This window comes from Blennius ocellaris (assembly GCF_963422515.1).
Source record: "Blennius ocellaris genome assembly, chromosome: 16".
In the NCBI taxonomy this organism is placed as follows: domain Eukaryota; kingdom Metazoa; phylum Chordata; class Actinopteri; order Blenniiformes; family Blenniidae; genus Blennius; species Blennius ocellaris.
This window is the reverse complement of record NC_137665.1, coordinates 4,817,079-4,833,994: the sequence shown is the minus strand read 5'-3', so window position 1 is coordinate 4,833,994 and position 16,916 is coordinate 4,817,079. Positions and strand designations below refer to the sequence as shown.

Genomic DNA, 16,916 nt, shown 5'->3' with positions numbered 1-16,916 from the left:
TTTTAATTGTCACACAGATCCCTTAATTCTCTCTGAAAACATTTCTTTGGGTTGTTGTAGCTGAACGGCAGACTTGTCTTTCAACGTGACAATATTACTTAATTATATTGTGTCGTCTTTTCAGCCCCCCCCCCCCCCCCCCACACACACACACACACACACACACACACACACACACAAAGCTTATGAGACAAAAAAAAGCAGTGACAGAGACAAATAAGCCTCCCAGTAGGGGGGATAAAATCTGCTGTGGATGTCCAATAGATAACAGATCTCCTGTGGACTCTCTGTCTGTTTCTCTCTCTGTCAGATCAGGATCCAGATTAGTCATTACAGCCCTATAGGTCAGTAGGAGTGTACTCCACGGTTGTAATCAAAATTATTTAACCTCTCAGACCTTCCATACACTCCAGCGATGTGACTTGAATTGAGTGAAATCGTATCAAGCGAAGGTTAATCCTTTTAGTCCTGTCCCGTCACTGCTGACAGTATATGTGTACGTCTCATAACCAAGGGCGTCCGAGAGCGTTTGCAATGTCTGGAGAATTTAAAAAGAGAAAGACGTAAAGCATTGCGTTGCCCTTCATGTTGTTTAACAGGCTGCATAAAACTGAAAGTATTCCGGTAACAAAAAGATAGCTAGCACGCTGTCAATAGGGAGAAATATAGTTTACCAGGTACTTTAAAGTATTGTTTTCAAACATGAAGAAATTTGGCTCATTTCCACACTCAGAGCAGCCTCAAAATTGAAATCATGCTGTGTTTTGTAAATTGAGGAAATTACCTTATGAGTGTAATTTAATAATTTCTTTTCAAACCGCTCCTTTGTTCCTTAATAAAGTTAATGCTAAAGTGTGGTTCCCACAAGCCTAACAGCAGTTTGCAGCAAGAAGTAAATGAGAGAGGTTTGGGGGGGGGTTTTCTCTCTCTTTTTAAGAAGAGATTGTATAGACATGACCACAATACAAAAATAACAAAAAACGAGACTTGAATTATTTGAAATGTTTTTGTATTATAGTGAGGTTGAATTATGTCACTGTTCCCATCACTTTAACAAAGTCCATGACAAACTTCACACTAGATGCCATTTTATCTTCACTTTCTGTGCACACGCAAGGAAAGAGATGCTTATTTCTTCTTATCAGTTAAATTCTTGAGAAAAAAACAAAACAAAACCTGGAGGATGTTCAGGCATCGATTTTGTCTCAGTGGGTTTGTTTCTACTGCCCCCTCTCTGTCACCAACATGATACTCCAGTGTGTGTGTACACACACACTGGAGTATCACAGAGAGAGAGAGAGAGATTTGATTTTTAAAACACTTTTATTTACACTAGATTGTCAGAAGACGGTTACATTGTGTGTCAGACATTTTTGTTTACAATCATTTTTTTTAAAAACCGTGCAAACTGCAAATCTTCGTTTTTTAAAAAGCACAGAATGTTCTTAAAACACCAGACCTCTTTAAAAGAATTCAGGTTATTGTTTTGCTTAAAAAAACGGTATTCAAGCCAGAGTCTGGATTTGACATTGACTCGCCACACTTCCATGACATCCTGCCCTTCTTTGTTCTCCATCATGTTCCTCCTGCTGACGTAGATTGCCATCTTGGCCTCACCTGAGAGGAAATTCAGGAGCTGCCATTTTTCTTTTGCGCTTTTTTTATAGCCAGCTCCCATGATAAAATTCCTCTCAGTAAAAACAATACTAAAAAGACTAAAAACCATTGTTAAAAGAGTGAAGAAACCTGTGAGTCTCTTGCACCCGATAAAAACATGGAAAACAGTCTCTCTCTGTGCACAAAATGGACAAGTGTTTAAAACAGCAGGGTTAATGATGGAGATAAAAGCGTTTGAGGCGATCGCACCATGTAAAATCCTCCACTGAAGGTCTCCAGTCCGTTTCTTTAAGGGGGGTTTGTAGAAGATCCTCCACTGTGGACCAGGTCCGCCCTGACCCAGTCTTTGTGACCACACAGTGGAGGGTCTGTTGCTCAGTCCACCCTTGTGGATGCTCTTCACACAGTTCTGATAAAATGTTCGTTTGTCTGCCTTGTGTAATGACAGTCTCTCAGGCTGTGTGGTTTCTAGGAGGGGGCCGGACAGTCCCCCCAGCTCCGGGCTCAACAGGACCTCGGGGAAGGGGTCTGCAGCGTCCGGGGAGAGTTCTCCTTGGTCGTACTTCCTCAGGAGGCTCCTGTCTCTGGCTGTGAGGACCCTCCTCCAGGTCTCCAGGAGCCTCTGGGACACCCGGACAGACTGCAGCTTCAGGAGAGAGCCCAGGGCCTTGATGTTGCTCAGGTCCGGCCCCACAGCATCCACAAGCTGACCCACGGTGAGGGTCCCAGACTGGATCAGCCTTGCCGTCAGCCCAGGAGTTGTCGCTCCGCTGATGTCCAGTCTGGCTCCGTGGATCAGGGGTTCTTTCAACAGCCAGTGCAGAGAGTCGGCTTTCAGGCACCTTCTATGGGTAAATAGAGCCCAGCATTTAAAAATACTTTGATAAAATGGAGGAAGCCCTTTGAGATTTAGTAATTTGGGATCAGTTAGGAACAGAACATTATCCAACCCCAACTTACTGGCACGCCTCAGGATGCAGCTGGCCACGCCTCTCCACACCAGATCTGCCGGGCCTGTGAGGAACCTCTGCAGGAACTGGAGTCTAAAAGTGGCAGTCCGGCTGGCCAAGTGGACAAGGCCCTGACCCCCCTCCTCTCTGTCTAAAAAGAGCACCCCCTGTGGCACCCAGTGCAGACCATCCCAGAAGAAATCTACTATTTTCTTTTGAATTTGAGCCAGGAGACCTGGAGGAGGGTCTACACAGGTGAGCCGATGCCACAGCTGAGATGCTACAAGATTATTTAAAACAAGAACCCTGCCTCGGAGTGACATTTTTGGGAGGAGCCACCTCCACTTGGAGAGCTTACCCTCAATCTTTTCCGTGACGGTCTCCCAGTTCTTCTGAACAAATTGTTCTTCACCCACATGTATCCCTAAATATTTTATACCATCTCTTTTCCATGTTAAATTCTGGGGAAGAACTGGGAGACCGCCATGCCACCTGCCGACAGCGAGGGCTTCACTTTTTTCCCAGTTAACCCTCGCTGCTGATGTCACATTAAAATCTCTGATTATTTTATTTAAAAGGTCTATTTCTTCCTGGTTCTTGATAAAAACAATGAGGTCATCCGCATAGGCGGATAAAATCACGCCTTCACTAAAACCTGGTAAAAACACCCCCCCCACACTAGAACGTATCTTATTGAGGAGGGGTTCCAGAGAGAGTGCATAGAGCATCCCAGACAGAGCGCAGCCCTGCCTGACACCTCTGCACACTCTAAAAGGAGCACACAGACTGCCGTTGAACTTCAGCACACTCTCAATGTCCCTGTACAGCACCTTGATCTTGGCTATAAAACCAGCGCTGAAACCGAAGCTTTCCATGACCCTCCAAAGGAAGTCGTGTTCAACACGGTCAAAAGCCTTTTCCTGGTCTACTGAAATCAGACCAGCATCTATATCCAGAGAACTAGAGACTTCCAAAATACCCCGAATCAGGTGGATATTATCCACCATGGACCTGCCGGGGACACAGTAGGTCTGATCCCGGTGGATGACCTGCTCCATAGCTCTCCCCAGCCTGGAGGCCAGGACCTTGGAAAGGAGTTTGTAGTCCACACAGAGCAATGACACGGGGCGCCAGTTTTTGATGTCCTGCAGGTTCCCTTTCTTAGGGAGCAGAGTGAGGACTGCCCTCCTGCAGGACACTGGCATGGAACCAGAGGCCAGACATTCATTGAATACGTCCAGGACATCCTTGCCCAGGATGTCCCAGAACGTTTTATAAAATTCAGCGGTGAGCCCGTCAATCCCGGGAGACCTGCCCGTTGGCATTGCCTGCAGTGCTGCCCGCAGCTCCTGCATTTCTAGGCAGGCCTCCAGATGTTCGTTGGTCTCCTCGGAGACTTGAGGCAGTTCCCTCAGGAACCCCTCGAGGAGACCTTGCTCCTCCTTGTACTCGCTGTTGTACAGGGACGCGTAAAAACTCACCGCTCTCTTCCTCACCTGGCTTGGTTCCGAGATCTCCTGCCCCGTGTCTGAGAGCAGTGTGTGGACCACTTTCCCCTGGCCATTCTTTTTTTCCAGGCTGAAGAAGAAGCTAGAGGGAGCATCCATCTCATTGATATTTTGGTACCGGGACCGGACCAGTGCGCCCTGCACTTTAACGTTCAGCAGGTCGGCTAAAGCCATTTTTTTACTTTTGAGGCTTTCAAAATAGCCTCGATCTCCTGTGGACTCTCTTAGATGTTCCAGTTCCACTATCTCGGTCTCTAGTTTCTTCAAAGATCTGGTGATGTCACTTGTGACATTTAGGGTGTGCTGCTGACACAGGAGTTTGATTTGAGTCTTACCGTGGTCCCACCACTGCCTAAGACTGCTAAAATCACCTTTCCTCTGTCTAAAAACCTCCCAAAAAAATGCTAAAGCCTCTCTAAAACTTCTGTCTAAGGTTAAAACTGAGTTAAAATGCCAGTAGGCGCTTTTCGGTACAACATTCCGGACACAAATACTATTTAAAAGTAAACAATGATCAGTAAAACCAACAGGTAAAATGTCACATCTCTTAAAAACATTAAAATGATGTTTAAAACAATAAATACGATCTAACCTGGCTGAGGAGATCCTGCTCTCTCTAAAGTGGGACCAGGTATACTGACGGCAGTCTGGATGCATCCTTCTCCAAACGTCCACTATGCCCTGAGAGTGGACCAGCTGCTTCAAGGCGTGTTGAGAGGCTGGATGAGGCTCTGCATGGTTGCGGTCTAAAGCCGCGTTTTCCGTACAGTTAAAATCCCCACCCAGAAACAAATAGTCCTCCGACCCACACCCACTTACCACCTCAGTTAGCTTGAGGAAAAACTGCTTCCTCTCTGCACCGGCTGTTGGGGCATAACAATTAATAAAAACACATTTAAAATGGTGGAACTGAGCTTTAACTAAAAGCAACCTCCCCCCTACACAGTGCTGGACCTCCAGTGAGTTGGGGTTAAAAGCCCGGGAGAAGAGGAGGCCCACTCCTCCACTGAGAGGAGTGTGGTGGCTCAAAACGGCCTCCCCTTTCCACTCCTGCCTCCACTCAGCCTCATTGCTAAAATCACTATGGGTTTCCTGAAGGAACAGGACGTCTATCTTTTTGAGTGTGGCTGTCTCATAGATTGTTTGTCTTTTCCTCAGATCTCTGGCTCCGTTTACATTTAAAGTACCTAGTTTAAAAACATCCATAATAAAGGAGATGTTTAAAACCAGGATAAAAACAATAACATTAGTTAAAATAAACTTGGCTGTCAGCTTCATCTCGTAGCTGCTTTTTTGTTTTCAGCACAAGTTTCCTGAGTCTAAAACCCTCCTGCTCTGTGAGGCCAGACTCCTGTCTGCTGCTCATATGGAGTCTGGCCGAGAAAATAAAAAGACTGAGGTCTGGGAAATGCTCCTCTATTTTCACTCCGTGCTGATTTTTTGTCTGTTGTAAAAAGATTTTAAATTTTTCTGCACTGTATGGTATTTTTGTTGTTTTTTGAGAACTGTTAAAAGAAATATCGCTGCTGTCTGACACACATTCACTTTCACCGTCTTCTGACACTCTGTTCTCTCCACAGCTTTTCTTTGCATCTGTGTTTTTGGTTTTTTTCCTCCTTTTTGTAGGTTTGTTTTTTGCACTCTTTTCCTCCTCCATTTCTGCCTCCTCCACCTGCTCAGCCCAGGCTGCACTCTTTCCTGGCTCCTCCACCTGTTCTGCCCTGCTGCTCTTTCCTGCCTCCTCTCCTTCCTCCTCCACCTGCTGCTCCTCAACAAGCTCACTTTTTTTGTTGTCTCCTACTTTTTCTCCTTTTCTGTTTTCTCCCTCCACCTCACCAGTGATATTTACAATTGTTTCATTCACGCTGCATTCAGTGCCATTCACTCTTTCTTCCTCCTCCCCAGCCCCACCCGACACACTCTCCTCACTCACGCTCACATTCACACATTCACCCGGTGTATTTACATCACTCACCCCGTGCTTGGTGCTCTCCTGGTCGGTCACAGCAGCGCGTCTCCTCGGTGAAGCCCGAGGAGCGGCGATCGGTCGCTCAGATCGAGCCCCGGCCACCGCATCTCCCGGGAGCCCGGACCGCGGAGTCACCGCCGGGGGGGGGGCCCCCCAGGCGGAGGTCCGCGGCCCCGGCACCGGGGTAGCGGCAGCCGCGGCGGCAGCCGCGGCGGCAGCGCCGGGGGTCTCCGCAGAGCCGGGCTGAGTCGACTCAGCTCGTAGCGGACAGGATTTCACCGTGTGCCCCTCCTCACCGCAGCCGAAACATTTCATTCCAGCTGAGCTCGCGAAAACAATGTAGTCATAATCATTTACTCTCACACGGAAACGGAGGCTGAGCTCCTCACACCGGTTATTGAGTATCATAAAGACTTGTCTCCTGAAACATGTCGTGTGTTTCAGCAGCGGAGACTTAATTCCAGAGGCGATGTCTTTGTAGCTGGAAACTACTTTGCCAAATCTGGAAAGCTCCTTAGTTAGGAGCTCGTCTGGCGCATAAGGAGGGACATTGGACAGGATGACCCGGACAGCCGGCTGAGACAGCGGCTGCACCTGGACGAACCTGTCCGACACGGTGATTCCTGTCTCCACTACGGAGTTGGCCTTCTCCACCTGGTCCACAAAGACCACCACGGCACCGTTCATCCGGGCCGCCGCCTTCACGCTGCTGTAACCAACCTTCTCCCCCACAGCCAGAGCAACTTGCTCCACGCTGCAGGGGAAAGGTGCAGAGATGCGCACCCCGTGTTTGCGGGTGAGCTTCCTGAGCTCCGACATGGCGGTAGCCAGTCCCCGGCAAACACGGACCACACAAACCCACCGAAACCCAAGAAAGATTGAAATAAAACAAAAGGTGCTCTGTGATTATTAAACTACAGTGATTGTGAACATTAACAAAGAACAGAACAAGAAAAAAAATCACATAAAACTGTGACAAACGCTCCCCGCTCACACACGCTCCCAGCCCTTCCGCACTCCCAGCATGCACCGAGAGAGAGAGAGAGAGAGAGAGAGAGAGAGAGAGAGAGAGAGAGAGAGAGAGAGAGAGAGAGAGAGAGAGAGAGAGAGAGTGAGAGAAAGTGAGAGAAAGTGAGAGACAAGAGAGGTGTGTATGTAAAGACATGGCCACAGCTGTTTTGCTGCCCACCAAAACACCCTCCCACCTGCTGCCATCTTCTTTTAATATAACCCTCCACTGTGCAGGTCTGAGCTCATGAAAGCACATTCAAACTGCCAGGTCAGCACAAACTGAGTCCACACAGGCAAGCAGTTCAGCTTCATCTCACACATGCACGCACACACACACACACCAGGAGCATTTTTTATCATCAAGCATTAACTGATAAAGGGAGCCTGTGAACACACCTGAGACGAAATACTTTGGGGGTGCTTGCCTCTGTGTGACTGTGTGCGTTTTCTGCATACATAGATTCGTGAGCATGCATGGGTTGGCAAAGGTGTGTGTGTGTGTGTGTATGTGTGCATGCAAATCCAGACGTGCGTGCGTGCATGCCCCACCTTTTGGGGAGCCATGATTAAATGTGATAAGGTGCCTTGATTGTGCTGCTTTTGAGCTTTTGAATGATTAAAAAAAAATAAAACGGTGCATCACAGGTGCAGTGGCTCTAAAGGTCACCTTTTAAAACCAAACCAAGGGCTCGTGCTACTGTTTATTCAGCTTTGTCTCTGTCGACACAGTATCTTTTATCCCCCTCGCCCTGCATCCTGAAAATAAAAAAACACTATTAGTCGCCTCCTCGCTCTGGGTAGGGTAGAAGGGATCACAGTGGCAGCAGTTGATTTATGGGTAAACGGCTGCTTGCCTGACATGTAGAAGAACAGGGGGACAGGTCATTTTCTGTTTCAAAGAAATAGAAGAGGAGGAGAAGGGAGGGGGGGAGGGGATAATGCACCACTTCACCCTCAAGTCCAGTCCACTCTCATGGAGAGGGCGGCGGGGGGGGGTCGGCAGTGCATGGGTGGCTGTGTGATGCTTACATTGTGGGTAACTAAATGTGTTGACTTGCACACATTTTGGGGACTTCATTGAAATCAGGAAAGGATATTGAAATGTGGATGATGTAAATCATTAAATATCCTCGGTGATGGCATGTTCAATGTTAGAACAAAATGTTAAGTCGTAGTTATGCCTCACTGTCGAGTCTGTGTGGAAGTTGTATACGTTGGGTGTGTGGGTGTGCAGTGTAAAACTGGAATAGTTACAGTATGCGTGAAAGCCAGATGTGTCCATATGTGTGTGTGTGTGTGGATGAGAGAAAAGAGAAAGCAAGTGAGTAAAAGAGATTATATCCTGCTGGCAGACAAGTGAGTGAACATTCAGAGGGAAAGACAGACAGGCAGATACAAAGAGGCTTCTAGCATTCCCTGACTCAGATCCATGGTTTGGCTGGCAGAGATTCACATCTCCTGGATGTGTGTTTGTGTGCCTGCAGATTGTGAATAAGACCTTCTTCCAGCTTCCCTGTAGCTGCCTTGTCCACACAGACTTTGGTCTCATGCGTCAGCTTCTGTCCTAGAAAGGGATGCAGACGCTGCGGATGAGTTTCACGCCGCCGGAAACCAAAATCTGATGAAAGCAGAGGAGATTTGCAGAGACAGGAGCAGAAATGTCTCGAATCGAAAGGCCGTGTGAATTCAAATTAAAACTCATCTGATGTGAAACATCAATTGTTTATAAGATCCTTTCCTCTCCTTGATGAGTCAGGGCTCAGGAGAGAAGCGAAGAGCAACAGCAAGATGTCTCTGCATCCATTTTTAGTCACTCTCAACCGAGATTACACCACAGCACTCAATATGATATAAAAATATATATACACAGGTTTTTCTCCTGATAAATGACTGCAAGATGACCCCGCTTATGTGATGTTTGTTTGCTGTCTTCCAGGCAGACCCGGGAGCAGGAAACACCTCCAGACTTCTTCTATTTCTCTGACTTTGAGAGGCACAATGCTGAAATTGCTGCTTTTCACTTGGACAGGTAAGTTTTACAACCTGCCCTTCTGTTTATGACGTTTTGTGACGGGGTCTCACACATCGCTTTCTGCCAACAGTGACACTTTAACTCCTTTATTTATATAGCAGAGGTGTGCCATGATAGATTTGAGATGTGAAATCTGAATGGGATTAAGTACACAAGGGATTAGGTAACACACCGAGAGCAGGGATCATCTCCTCTGCTGAGTATATTGATTTCAACATGATCCTTTTGACTTGAAAATCTTCAGCCGGCAAGGTACAAAAAAAGAAATCTCGAGAGGGGAGCACTAAGAAGAGCCCAATGTGACCTTGTGGGATTCTAGAGAGGGATAATAGAGACATTTTGGGGATCTCTTCAGAGCACGGTAGTTATTTCACACATGCTCACAATAAGTTTTTGTTCGATGAAATCATAAGCACGTGTTTGTGTGGCCTGGAAGATGGATCCATGATCCAAACATCAGATAACCACCAGTGTTGCAGGGAGGTGCCCCTATTTCCCCCGAAAGAGCAGTTGTTTTTAGGCTGCGTGCGGAATGTGGGCTGCCCACGAATTACAGTCCAGCAACAGCCTGAGCTATTGCTGGTTTATTACTTCATATTGAATCAGGAATGTGGAGTAGGAGGCTGTTTTGCTCGGCTAAAACTTTCTTTAATTTGAGATATGCTCTGAGACAGTTCTGATGAAATGTACCAAAATATCTCAGAGATTTCGGGAAAGAGGTAAGCATCACCACTTTCCAGTAAATTACTTCTAAATCTCGGGGATTTTTTTTTTTCATCCTCTGTTCTTTGCCTTGTCTGCTATCATGCCATCTGCTGTGAACTCCTTGTGACTCAGGGGTGTGTAATAGGCAGAGTGCACACAAATAAAAGACCAAGTGTGCTCTCACGGTAACTGCACGCACACACACACAATGCACAGGTGCTCCTTTGTCGTCGGGACCCAACGTGACGGTGCAGTTTGCAGACTGTGAATGCTGTCCTCTGTAGGCTAAAGTTTCACCGTACTCTGTTCCACTCAGCCAGTCTGTCCTTGTGTCTGCCTGCTCCCAGGAGGCTTGGTTTTAGTCTCCGCCGGGTCAGGGTCATTTGGACTGCAAATATACAGTGAGACAGACTAAATAGAGGCTGAATAGGTATAGTGTTCTGACATGGGAGCAAAGGAAAATACAAGGAGACCAAAAGGGAGAGACAAAAGAAGAGAGAGCGAAAAAAAGAGAGAGAAAAGGGAAGGAGTGGAGTTTTAAACCACAGAGAATAGAGCTAACCTGTTTATAATGTAAGTAGTCATTACAAATTACAACAATGATATGCGTCATTTCCTATATATATATATATATATATACATATATTGAAACAAACATTGGATTGGAACAGATTTGTTTGGGTGCCAGTCACACAAATCCACCAAACGCACTGTTTGGTGGATTCTACTGGAAGATATTCCAGTAGAACTGTACAGTTTCCACTTTTCTATTATGAAAATCTACTTCAATGTCCTATTTTGGCTTCAGGACTGAGTACATCTTTAAAAGAAATCCTGCAAAACTATACAAACAAACCATTAAAGATTTTGCTTAACAAATCTTAATTCCTTTGTGTGCAATTCTTCCTCGCTTCCTAGTTTGTGCCCCCAATCATCACTGTATATTAAAAAAATCTAAGAACAAATGTAAAGTATGTAAAAATTGTATTAAATAACGTTATATTCTTTTCCTGTTAGAAGGTTGTCACAGCATATAGCCCTTACACTAATCACCTGCATGTCTTCCATCACTGCATCCATGAACCTCCTTTCTGACTTTCCTGTTCTCCTGTTCTATCCTCAGCATCCTTTCACCCACATAGCTATTAGGATTCCTAAATATATGACCAGATCATCTCAAACTCGTAGACAATAAATAAGACACTGCAAGGCCATAAAGAGGCAATGATGAAAAGAAACAATTCAGTCATGAAATTGATTTGAAATGGGTTTTGTCTGTGGTAAGCAGCCTGATAGCGGAAGGAACGAAGGACTTAAAAGTATCGATCGGTTCTTATCTGGAGCTTATTATTTATAACGCCTGCCAAAAAACAACTGGTAGGCTCCTTGAGTGGAGTGTCCCGGAAGAGCAAACCAGCTCTGAGAGACAGAACAAGTTAATGCATGCCTGCAGCAGATTACATGGAATTATATTCCATGATCAGAACATTACAGTGGTTTAATTTTTGAGTAACAGTTTTGGAGATTTTTTTTTTTTGTCACAAAAATCACCAAACGGACAAATACATAACACATGTGTGGAACAAGTGGAAATAAACTGTGTTTCAAATATGTTCCTGTAACGATTTGAGTTGTTGGATGAAGGTATAATAAAGTAAACTGAAGACATCTTTTTGGCACTTGTATGCAAAATGCTATTTAATATGTATAGAGTCCAACAGTTGTTATGGACAACAAGAGGTCTTGCATTCAACTAATGAATATTATTTGATTACTGAGATGGATTCTCTCCAAGTGAGCAAAATACTTCAAAAAGTAACAAACATGGACAAAATCTGGCGAGACTCACCCACAGCCTGGTCCTAATCTGAATACATCCAAATAAACCGTAGATTTTAAGTTTATATGTACTTATGTACGATGACAAAACAACAGTGCTTCACTGCTCCACGTGAACAGGAAAAGCCTTGTTCATCTCTAAATTCAGCCTCTGATTATTTTCGTTGAATCGTCTCCGTGTCTCTGCAGGATCCTTGACTTCCGGAGAGTGCCTCCCGTGGCAGGACGACTCGTCAACATGACAAAGGAGATCAGAGATGTGACACGAGATAAGAAGCTGTGGAGGACCTTCTTCATCTCACCAGGTACGCACGCCGCCAGCCTCCTCTGCATCTTGGCACAGAGTTTTGGCTTACTTGGCCGCCGGACACAATCTGGGAAGAGCAGAGAACAACCGTATCGCACTGCCGGCTTCCCTCTGCAAAACTGGGTTATGTGGAAAGTGGGCTCTGCAGCTGCAGTTGAGGGTTTTCTTAATTACCGGTCTTGTTTTTCAAGGCAATGAAAAAGCCAACTGCTGCATGTGTTACAATGAACAAGCCCACGGTCAAAGCTGGCCACATGGTGGCACTGTGAGTCAGAAGACAAGAACAAGCACAAGACTCAAGAGTAAATGAATCACGGAGACTTTGTTGTATCCATTCAAAAAAATATTTGCTAATAAGACTATTAAATACTGCACAAGGATTGCAACACAAAATCTGACAGCATTATGTAGTTATAATTGCACCAGGCATCAGTGCCTCTTGAGCAAGTTCCTGCTATTCCTCTGTGATAGTATTTCCACATCATTGTTTTTCTTTCATCAGCCAACAACGTCTGCTTCTACGGCGAGTGCTCATACTACTGCTCCACTGAGCATGCTCTGTGTGGGAAACCGGATCAGATTGAAGGCTCACTGGCTGCCTTCCTGCCCGACCTGAACCTGGCCAAGCGCAAAACCTGGAGGAACCCCTGGAGACGCTCCTACCACAAGCGCAAGAAAGCAGAGTACGGAAACTATACCAAGGCCTCACATTCATTGAGTGTCAACAACAGTGGTCACAAATATCTGATTGTGGTGCTTTACTATTGAATAACGTCGTGTTTTTAACATATTTCCAGGTGGGAAGTGGATCCAGATTACTGCGATGAAGTGAAACAGACACCTCCATATGACCGTGGCACTCGATTATTAGATGTCATGGACATGACAATCTTTGACTTCTTAATGGGTAAGAGGAAAACAGAAGGAGGCATTTTACTAAGTGTTAACTGAAGTGAGGAGCCTGAAGCATGTTTCCTGTCACCTTGTACAGGTAACATGGATCGTCACCACTATGAAACTTTTGAGAAATTCGGAAACGACACTTTCATCATTCACCTTGACAATGGAAGAGGGTAAATACACGCAATCAAAGTAAAACAACAGTGTTTGAATGAGATGTATGACATCAATCGATATGATTCAAATATATAAGAACATTCTTAAACAATCATGAAGCCATAAGATAAGTCGTTTTCTAACAAACAAAATTAACATATTCTTTCCTTGATCTTATCTCCACACATGCAGGTTTGGAAAGCACTCACATGACGAGCTGTCCATTCTGGTGCCTCTGAGCCAGTGCTGCAGGTCAGACTTTTGTTTATTTGTGAATACTTTTATTTGTAAGAAGGGAACGCTTCTTTAGACGTGGGCCTTCAAACACCTTAGTCCACAGGAACAAATCCTAACAGTCTAGAAGTTAGCCAATTTTGATTTGCGTGGAGTGGTTATGAGTTATTTGCGAAGAAATGCCAACTCTCACACAGTGAATTGACTATAAACTCGTGCCACACGTCTTTTCTCTCACCATGTTCCCATTTTTAGCTCAGTGCTGTATTTCCTGTATCACATGAAATGTTTGGACGATTAGTACACTGAGAAACTTCTTCTGGAAGTGGGTATTTATTGCTTTTACCTACCTTACATCTTAGACTTGTGTTGTCAAATGATATTTATAGCTTGATTTGTATTTTTCGTCTATTACATTTATATGAATACTTTCACTTCTGAAGAGAATTTCATGTCAACGGAAATGAATCAAGGTTTTGAAGGATTCTGGTCATCAGGGTCACAGTGATGGAGGAGCAGTGTCGTGGTGAAGCGGCAAAATGTTTCACAATCATTTGGAAAACGTGTGACTCTATAACCTGCCTGCTTTTCTATTATCACCACTTGGTTTCTTAAGCACATTACCACAAGTGACGAATTTAAATCAATGTGTTAATTGCTGTGAAATGTGTCTCTATTAACAGAAGGGGAAATATTTTTTTAATTAACTTCAATGGTTATTGTCATAAATTAACTTTTTTTTTTTTTTTTAAGTTTTTTTTTCATTTTTCTTTTTTTTATTTCAGGGTGAGGAGGTCCACCTACGTGCGTCTCCAGTTGTTGGCAAAGGAGGAGTACCAGCTGAGTTCAATGATGGAGGAGTCTCTGGTGCGGGACCGCCTGTCGCCTATTCTCATCCGGCCTCATCTTCAAGCCATGGACCGCAGGCTCCGGCTGGTGCTGCAGGTCCTGGCAGGCTGCATAGAGAAAGAGGGCCACGTTAATGTCGTGGAGGAGGATTTAGTCGGGGACACAGCCACCCACAGGGGGCCGGGCCACAGGTAGTGAGGGCAAACCTCGAGGGTGACGGAAACCGACACTGACACGTTGCAAATGGACCACACCTGTGGCTGTTCGAATAATGGGATAACAATGAAATTCCCACCTTTGGTATCAAGCTGAATTCAGTGAATTCCAAGACTTGCCATCATTGCCTCTATGGAACCGGCTCTTAAGCGTGTTTATATGGAAGAATCTTTCTGCAAATACAACTAAAAGACTGTGCTCACATGGAAGTTTTGTATTTTGTTTCATCAGATGTTGTATAAGGCATAAAGGAAGCACTGCTGCGTTCTGAATTTGTCCTGTTTGTTCTGAATATGGAGGGTATCACTTTATTTTATGTGTTTTATTATATTAGTGCATAACCAAATCGGAATCCACCCTGACGAGGCAGCATAGAGTCAGACGATAAGCTTTATCAGTTATCACAATGTGTGTATGGTCATCTTCTCCTTTTGTAAAGTGTCAGGATTCATTGAATATTTCAGAAGAGAAGTCATTTGTGGCACAACAAAGTTACAACCAGGTGAATATTAACCATTTTCAGTGTGTTCGCTCTATTTTGTCAATTAAATACATTTTTTGTTGGGGGGGGGGGCTTTTTGTCCTTGCACACAGTCAAGTCAAGCCCAAATGTTTTCACGTGCTTTTAAACGGCAAGTGCAAATGCATCACACTGAAGTTTAAACAGTACCTTCCCTTTGCCTTATTTCAACTGTGTGTCTTTTTTCAATTCCCTCCCCCTGCCCAAAAAGGCTGAGCTCACGCTACATGTAGTGCATCACAAAACACAGAAATATCACCAAACCAAAAATGCTGAATGAAATGCCTGGAATTTTTTTTTTTTTTTTTTACTTTAAATGAACCATTCATCAAACGAGGATCTGAGACATTTTTTTATCATTTACTGTGAGATATTTTCGCAGATAATGTGTAGCAAAAATGTTACAAATTGTGTATTGTTTCTTCTGAGATTTCAACCCCGACTGACTATTTATTGCTGCAAAAAGACAAATAAGGTTTCATAACTTCCATTTTTTTCTCATGTTACTTTCTTTGCTGGGAAAATGCTTTGCTTGGCTTTTTCAAGCAGTTGGATGCTATATAATTTGGCATTTGTTCAGGTGCTGTGTTTATGTTCAGACAATTAAAAACACGCTTAAACCATTTGACTTTAAAACATTTGGATGTTCAAGTGATGTTTGTGTAAGTTTTGGTTTCTTCATAAGAGTCCTGTGTATTGGCTAACCCAGTACCTGTGCAATGACAGAAATACATTACTTGAATGTTTTTGGGTTGGCAGTATGGACAGGATTCATGAGACCACCAGTCGTGTAAGCCTGAGTGGCTGGTCTTAAGTCTGGGACATGATATGAGAATGGCATTGGGGGCTAAAATGCCTCACAGAACCACAGGGATAATTATTGTTAATGTTCCTTGATTTTCATATTTTCAATGTAAATACCTATAAATACTTTGAAGACCTATCGAGCTGCACTGCACAGTGATCTGCTTCTGTTTTCTGCTCTCGCATTGTTACTGTGAAGATCTGTTTACTAAATGATTAAAGTGTGCAATAAAAACAAAAGTGAGGACACAGTTCTGTGTGTAGGGGGCTGCAGATATGTGACATTTTATGCAAGGGTGAGGGTGAAAGGTGTGCTTTTTTGAGTGAGGATCAATAATGAAAAGTTTAGTGTTACATACTGTCATTCCCATCCAGCTTTGAAAAAAAAAAAATCACACACAAAAAACCCCAACATTCACCATGTCAATTTAACTAACTGAAATGTGCAAGAAGCTTCAAACACAAAGCCCAGGAGAGTTGCACTGCATATGGCCTGGAAACATGGAGAAACAAACAGCTCAGGATGAAAGTTTGAAAAACCTACTCAACTATTTTTCTGTCTATTTGTATAAAACAGACAGATGGGCTTGGGGAACTTTCTGTGTAGATTTAGCATGTTCTCTCTGTGCATGTGTGGGTTTTCTTCCAGCTTCCAATTCCCTCCCACAGTCTGGAAACGTACATCTGAGGCTAATTGGTAAATCTAAATGTGAGTATGAGTGTTCGTCTGTCTCTATGTATCTCTATGAACTGGCTAGAGTGGCATGGGTGATAGATAAATGGATGGAAACAACACTTTATTTCCTGTTTCTGCTTTTACTCATGAAAAAAAAAAATCAGCAATTTTTAATTGCCTCATTGTTTCAGCTTAATTTAAAATGTTGAAGACATAAATACAACGTTCAGATAAAAATAAATATATGCGCATCCACTTGAAACGTGTGGTGCTGTCCGTGGTGCTGAATGACAGCAGAGCCGTCCACGCCAATGAATGACTGTCCAGGAACTGTCCATGGTTCTGAATCAACAATGGTGGGCTCCTTCACCCTTAAAAAGGCATTTGTGAAATACATACGATTTTCATCATGTGGGAATTTCCTGTTCAAGCATATTTTAGTACTTTTTCCACCTTGGAGATACTATTAATATACATAAAAATTGCAAGTGCAAATGTATGCACATCTATCACATTTGATAGATATGAAATTGGAAACCATCCTGTGATTTGCAATGGAAGAACACAAATATATGACTTAGTAAATGCAACAACTTGGAACAGAACAACAGTAGTAAAAGAAG

The 16,916-nt window shown here is 44.0% G+C and overlaps 1 protein-coding gene across 1 annotated transcript in view; it reads left to right on the top strand.

Moving 5' to 3' along the window:
- Window positions 1-16,018, top strand: part of fam20ca (FAM20C golgi associated secretory pathway kinase a) — a 42,341-nt gene extending 26,323 nt beyond the window's left edge. The window contains exons 4-10 of the mRNA XM_080511029.1: window positions 8,992-9,084; window positions 11,821-11,936; window positions 12,441-12,621; window positions 12,736-12,845; window positions 12,930-13,011; window positions 13,187-13,246; window positions 14,014-16,018. Of these exons, the coding sequence (XP_080367155.1) occupies window positions 8,992-9,084; window positions 11,821-11,936; window positions 12,441-12,621; window positions 12,736-12,845; window positions 12,930-13,011; window positions 13,187-13,246; window positions 14,014-14,272 (901 nt within the window). The 3' untranslated portion in view covers window positions 14,273-16,018. The remainder of the gene's footprint in view (window positions 1-8,991; window positions 9,085-11,820; window positions 11,937-12,440; window positions 12,622-12,735; window positions 12,846-12,929; window positions 13,012-13,186; window positions 13,247-14,013) is intronic.
- Window positions 16,019-16,916: the final 898 nt, after the last annotated feature.